Source organism: Lottia gigantea (genome assembly GCF_000327385.1).
Source record: "Lottia gigantea unplaced genomic scaffold LOTGIsca_10, whole genome shotgun sequence".
NCBI lineage: Eukaryota > Metazoa > Mollusca > Gastropoda > Lottiidae > Lottia > Lottia gigantea.
Window position 1 is genome coordinate 1,348,038 of NW_008706747.1, and position 7,347 is coordinate 1,355,384.

General features: G+C 33.9%; 1 protein-coding gene across 1 annotated transcript; it reads right to left on the minus strand.

Annotated features, from left to right (window-relative positions):
- Positions 1-950: 950 nt before the first annotated feature.
- LOTGIDRAFT_211655 (hypothetical protein) lies at positions 951-5,671 on the minus strand (the record flags this gene model as incomplete). The annotated part of the gene is made up of 9 exons (XM_009046096.1): positions 5,599-5,671; positions 4,808-4,879; positions 4,006-4,130; positions 3,283-3,386; positions 2,806-2,977; positions 2,368-2,529; positions 2,110-2,161; positions 1,546-1,709; positions 951-1,154 (listed from the first exon to the last, which is right to left on the minus strand). The coding sequence occupies exons 1-9, from the start codon at positions 5,663-5,665 to the stop codon at positions 951-953; spliced, it is 1,122 nt and encodes a 373-aa protein (XP_009044344.1). The 5' UTR covers positions 5,666-5,671.
- Positions 5,672-7,347: the final 1,676 nt, after the last annotated feature.

Below are 7,347 nucleotides of genomic sequence, written 5' to 3' on the forward strand. Positions count from 1 at the left end.
TGAGAAGAATAAGGTATATTGCTATTGCTAACATACCTGAGAAGAATAAAGTATATTACTATTTTTAACATACCTGAGAAGAATAAGGTATATTACTGTTGGTAACATACCTGAGAAGAATAAGGTATATTACTATTTTTAACATACCTGAGAAGAATAAAGTATATTACTATTTTCAACATACCTGAGAAGAATAAGGTATATTACTATTGCTAACATACCCGAGAAGAATAAGGTATATTACTATTTTCAACATATCTGAGAAGAATAAGGTATATTACTATTGCTAACATACCCGAGAAGAATAAAGTATATTACTATTTTCAACATACCCGAGAAGAATAAGGTATATTACTATTGCTAACATACCCGAGAAGAATAAGGTATATTACTATTTTCAACATATCTGAGAAGAATAAGGTATATTACTATTGCTAACATACCTGAGAAGAATAAGGTATATTACTGTTGGTAACATACCTGAGAAGAATAAGGTATATTACTATTGCTAACATACCCGAGAAGAATAAGGTATATTACTATTTTTAACATACCTGAGAAGAATAAGGTATTCTATTATATTTAACATACCTGAGAAGAATAAGGTATATTGCTACTTGTACTTGATACTCCTAATAAATTATAGGATTCCATATTTTCTTCAAACCTGGAAAAAATTGAAAACTTAAAAATATTCTGTATTTTTTATCAACCAGGTGTCTGTCTGTCAGTTACTTAGGTCACACGGGCTGACATGAATGAAGTGTTCATTTGTTCTGACAGGACAGAACTTGAGGCAAATGTGCCACTAATTGTGCTGTTGTCAGACAAAAATTTTCAGCATTTTCGTAGCTTATTGGTGCTCTTCATTAGCTCAATCAGGAGGAGCAAAAGCAAGATGTAAAACAATTTATGAAGTGAAAAATATCAACTGAAAAAGAGTCATATACTTACTTTTTATTTGCAATTTTCAAAGCAACTTGGAAATAATTAAGAGCAGCATTTTGGAATATCGGTGCCAAGAGACCTCTAAAATCAGCTCCAACGCGACTAAATGACAATCCAAAATACATACATTGTCCTAACAGAGAGTCTAATCTTCCACCAACACCTCGCAGTAAATCATGCTCTAAGGTAGACAGAAACTGTGAAACCTGAAAAGATAAAAATGGAATACTTTGTCTAACAAACAATAGAGCTGTCCAAAATAAAAATCCTATTTCAAGCCCTCTTTGCAATTAAACAAAAGCATTGTCAGTGGACATTAATTGATGAAACCTTACTGTACTATAATTCTTTACAGGTTATGTTGTTGTTAAATCATAGAAGAATTAGATTGTATTTCTGAAAAGTGGTATGGAGAGATGAAATTAAGCTTTATCAGCTTGTCAAACAAAAACCTAGATAACTATACCCCTTTATGATTTACACACATATCAGAACACATACAAAAATTCAGAAATGAGGAAACAAGACACAAACAGTTCCCTAATGTTGGGACCAAATTCTACAAAAAAACTTATTCAAAATAATTAAGATACATACTTTTTGAACGACCCAACCATGAAATAAAGCTGTTTCATTGATCCCATCATCTTTAGTAGTTGATAATAACGGATCATCATCAGAAAATATAGCTCTATATTGAGTTATAATATCAAATAAATGTACCCGACTGGCCTCTATTGTCTTGTTGATATGGATATATGCTGTAATACAAGAAATACTGTACATGTAATACCAGCAAGGATTGTATGTCTGATAATGTAATAGAAGTATCTGCACTTCGAAGGGGAATCTATGTTTGCATTTATTAGGTATATCTATATATATGTTTGCATTTATTAGGTATATCTATAAGGGGAGTGGGTGTCTGCAATTTTAAGGGTAAATATAGGTCTGCACTTCAAAGGGCAATGTGTGTCTACAATTCTTAGGAGAGGATATGTGTCTGCAATTCTTAGGAGAGGATATGTGTCTGCAATTCTAAGGGTAATGTGTCTGCACTTGTAGCGTAGGATCTAATGTAGACTTATGGAATATTGGAGAATTCAAAAAAGCATGATTAGTTATAGGGAGACAATTTAAGGAATTTAAAATAATATTTACCATCTTCTTTAGGTATAGCTTGTAATATATTCTGTAACCAGCTGTCTCGAGCCTATAATTATCACATGACATTCTTGATCACTTCATAAAAAGTCATACTTCAAAACAAAATTGGCTGCGTGAGCCATAAGAAAGGGTAACATGATGACAAAACCAGTCAAAGACAAAAGGTAACATTGGCGACAAAAAGGTGAACCTGCAGCAAGCTTTTTCAGAAATGATGAAATATTGTCTTCAACTAAAAATAGTAAAACCAACCTGTAAAAATTTAATACGTAATTCAGCTTCAGTGAAAACATCCATTCTACGTAAATAACCAATAACACGTAAACAAGCTGGTAATTGTATATTTGTTCGTAATTGTTGTATCAATTGATTTAACATTAACTGTGTGGAATTCTTTACCTCACTCACAATATTCTACAGAAAATATACAATAATTTCACATGGACATTTTATGATTGGTTAAAACTCAATTATATGAACATAATGATATGATTAAGAATACATGATAATTCATTAATTCATAGAAACACCAATTGATCAAATAGTTTGCTTAATTTGACACTAAAATTAAGGAAACCCATCACACCAACTCGGTTTCGATATCCGATCCGAATAATCAGGTAGGGTAGAACTGGTTAGGGCCTCATTTGTTGGGCTAGACTAAATTGTGAACCTCCTCTCAATACTAACCATAATAACAGGAATATTGGAATGTTTTTTCTCCAATCTTTTGACATGAGATGTTAGTTCTAAAGCTTCCTCATAATAACCATTCCTTACACAAGTATCCATCAATTGAGGCATTTCTAATATCTCCAACAACTGTGTGTGCCTTTGTAGAGTTAAAGTGTTCATACGTCGACTGAAAAATGATACGCAAAAAAAAAATGAGTACCTATATGTTCGGTATTCACGTAATTAACCATAAGTTCAATAAACTAATTTGGGACAGAGTTCAGAATGAGTTTGACCTGTGTCGAAAAAAGTAAGGAGGTGTAAAGAGAATTCAAAATGGCAGAGTATGGAAGGAATGGATGGGAACATGTGACAAATCTGGTTCCTTACGTTTCAATTGAGCCAGAATTCGAATAAGCAGAACCGGTTCAGACCTAACCAATCAGATTTCTTCTGAAAATAGATAACATTATAAACAGGAAATAATCCTACCTTGAACTTATCTCTTGTGTTTTTTTAATAACATGATCACATTCTTTAGAGAAATCTGGTAACTTGGTTAACAATGAATCTAAATGACCTTCAATAATTTGAAACTGAAATTAAATCAAATTCAACCTGAAACAATGTCATTATACTGCCAAATCCATAGAGGTTTTTGTAATTTTGCATATGATATGAAGAGATTGAACATACCTTAACATACCAAACTTTCCTATTTTTTAAAATTAATTTCAAATAATCATATTTTCATTGATTGCACTACTATTTTATAACAAATAATAATTTAATTTAAATATGAAAAAAAAAATATGACAGTAAGTTTTCAGTTAAAACTTGTACAGAAGTTTTCAAATTTTTGTAAAGAGGTTTTTAAATTTCCAGTCAGACATCTGTGGTTTTTTGTGTTTATCACATAATTCCCTATGATTAGTGACATCATTAAACACTTAGTTTAAATGAAGTTGCAGGAACCAGAGACTTCTATTAATTGAAAATTGGAATAGTGCAAATTGATGCTTGTTATCCGTGTCCGTGATACACATAAAAAAACTGAATATTAATCATCCTAAATCATCCAGTAATTTGAGTAAAAAATCAAAACAAAATCTGGCTTTTTGGAGGCAGTCAAAGCTTTCCATATTTATATTTCAAATACTTAATATCAAAATTGTTAGCAATTCTAGTACTCTCTGCTACAAAACTCAAACTTACGTCTTCAAAAATTTCTTTAGAACAATCAGCCGTCTGTATAAATGTGGTATAATTATGGAATGCTAGGTTCCTGGTTTCTTCCAATATCTGAGACCTTTCTTCAGCCAACCTGTCTGGCTCCCTTGCTAAAATCAAATTGACCAATAATATAATCAATGAAGTTCCACATCCTACTTTTCTGATTGGGCTAATGAGTGCAATGAGGGAAATTTTGATAGTGCAACAGCATTGGTTTACTGAACTCTTAATAAATTTCTAACGATTAATCTTTGTAAGACATATAGAAGCAGGAAAGTAAACATTAAGAACACAAGTTATATGGATATGATACTACTTCTAGTTTTATTACATACTACGTTTCGAAACACATACAGGTAATGTTATTAAGTAAAATGATTAACAACCGAACAACACAAGATATATAGGTAAATCAATGGAAGCCATAACAGGGATATAACAATAATGATTAGAGATGAGCATATAAGAACAAAAGAGGTTAAAGAAAGGAAATCACATGAAGCCAATAGAGGTACAAAACAACTTAGAACACTGATGTAATAATAATTAGAAAAAACAATATAATAATATAGCATTGGGCTAATAAATAATAAAGCACTAAAATTAAAGCACTAGGATCAAGTTAGGAGAACTAAATAATTTGGTCCACATATTGGATAGGAAATATCCACTGTCTCTATTTGATTAAGAGATTTTAATATGTATAGTGAATAGGCTTAGTATTTGGTGGAGAGTCAGAATCTATTGCTGAAGGAAGCATTGTCAAATAATATGAAAAACTCACCCAATTTATCGACTCCATAGGAACTTAGTTCTACCAAATATTTTACAAATTCAGGATTTTCTTGCCAATTTTCTGTAAAGACAAAATAAACATTCAGATGTAGTAACACCAAGATGTTCCCACAACATCACTTATCTATTTTACTAGCTTTCTTTACTATGCATTATGTAAGGGAAAAGTTTACGCTTACATAAACTTTTTTATTTGCGACCACATGAATAAAATTCAATAAGTAGGCCTAAAGCACTCATTAGTTGTGCCATGGTGAAAATTCAGTCAAAAGCTCTGTTTACAATGTTTATTGAATTGAATTTTTGGCAATCATTTCATATAAATTGAAATATCAACTACAAAATACTATTGAGAGCACAGGCATCTGTTTCTATCAATAGTCAACTCTCTCTTTAATAGTAAATAATTATAATATGAGAACGTGGCTAACGCTCGTCACGACCATCTCCGCTTCAGACGATTTTCTACCATTTACCGTAACGAAACATAATCCCAACCTTCTATGAATCGTAACATGATTTTACAGAGTGGGTGGGTCAATTTCACATGAAATTTCTTGGAGGGGAGTGAATGTAAAATCACTGAACTATATATTTTTCTGTGGACCCGAGCACCATCTAATTCTAAAAGGCACCAAAAAATATAATAGTTAATAGAGGTAGGTCCCATTTTTTCCAACTTCCTGCAACATCAGAGGAAAATCAACATGTTTATTTGTCTACATTAAGAAGTTAGAATACTATTTTACAATTCAATTGATTTCACTCTCAAAATATTACCCGGGAATGCATCTTTGAAGATAGTTGTCAAAATGTTTTCATCTTCCACGTCAATCGTTGTTGACATTTTGTATCACGTGTTAAAGGGTTATATCAATCTTTTTGACATAAGAGTTCTCATGGTTGGGTTATGTCCCTTTAATGAATCGATTTTAAGAGATGGACTCATTCCACTAATTCATTTGCCATCTCTTCCCATGTTAAAACACGAAATTCAACCTTCTATAACTTTTTCCAGAAATCTCGTTGAAAGCTTTCCAATATGTCGAATGAAAGCCTGACCAATTCTCAATGTCTCCTAAAAAATTCATTATATGATGACCATGAAAATTTTGAGCTACTAAAATTGAAAGTAGACTACTACCGGTTATACTCATCCGCTAGAGTTTGGCACTTCACAAAACGACTATTTTTAGAATTAGCCTTCCGCCTTTAAGTCTCTCATCATATCACCAAATCTGAAAGATAATGCAATTTCAGACATCAAATTCCAAATCTAGACCAAATTTTACCCAAAAATGGGCGGGCAAAAACCCCAAAAGGGAGAGAGAAGGAAGATTTCTAAAAATAGCCTGGACTACATTCCTAAAAATAGCCTGGACTACATTCCTATACAATCATTTGCATAAAATGTTTTAGTGCAGTGAGTCCATCTGGATATGATTCTGCGCATGAAACTACTATTTTCTCTCTTCTATCATTTTAAGTAGAGAAAAGAGGCCTGTGAAATCTAGAACGGCCCAACCCTAGGCTAAACCAAATCGTCCACTTTAACCCCTTTGGGGCCACTGGGGTATAAATTGCTTCGGGCCCAGTTAAACCCCCGTGTTATTTTTTTTTCCGAACCATTTGGTGTTGAGAAGATGCGCAACGAAGTGCTCTTTCATTTCATATGCGGAAACCATATCTTGGACCAAGCTTTAAGCCTTTCCTGAGCTAACCCTAATTGATTTTTCAAAACTAGGGTTAACCCTAGCTTAACCCTAGGGTTAACCCTCGCTAACCCCAGGTCTCGGTGGCCCAGTGGTTTGCGCATTTGCCTGGCATCTTTGAGGACCCGGGTTCGAGTCCCAGTTGAAGCTTTTTAAAAAATTCTTTTTTTTGCCAAGTCCAACACCGTCTCTTCTATCATTTTAAGTAGAGAAAAGAGGCCTGTGAAATCTAGAACGGCCCAACCCTAGGCTAAACCAAATCGTCCACTTTAACCCCTTTGGGGCCACTGGGGTATAAATTGCTTCGGGCCCAGTTAAACCCCCGTGTTATTTTTTTTTCCGAACCATTTGGTGTTGAGAAGATGCGCAACGAAGTGCTCTTTCATTTCATATGCGGAAACCATATCTTGGACCAAGCTTTAAGCCTTTCCTGAGCTAACCCTAATTGATTTTTCAAAACTAGGGTTAACCCTAGCTTAACCCTAGGGTTAACCCTCGCTAACCCCAGGTCTCGGTGGCCCAGTGGTTTGCGCATTTGCCTGGCATCTTTGAGGACCCGGGTTCGAGTCCCAGTTGAAGCTTTTTAAAAAATTCTTTTTTTTGCCAAGTCCAACACCGTCTCTTCTATCATTTTAAGTAGAGAAAAGAGGCCTGTGAAATCTAGAACGGCCCAACCCTAGGCTAAACCAAATCGTCCACTTTAACCCCTTTGGGGCCACTGGGGTATAAATTGCTTCGGGCCCAGTTAAACCCCCGTGTTATTTTTTTTTCGGAACCATTTGGTGTTGAGAAGNATGCGCAACGAAGTGCTCTTTCA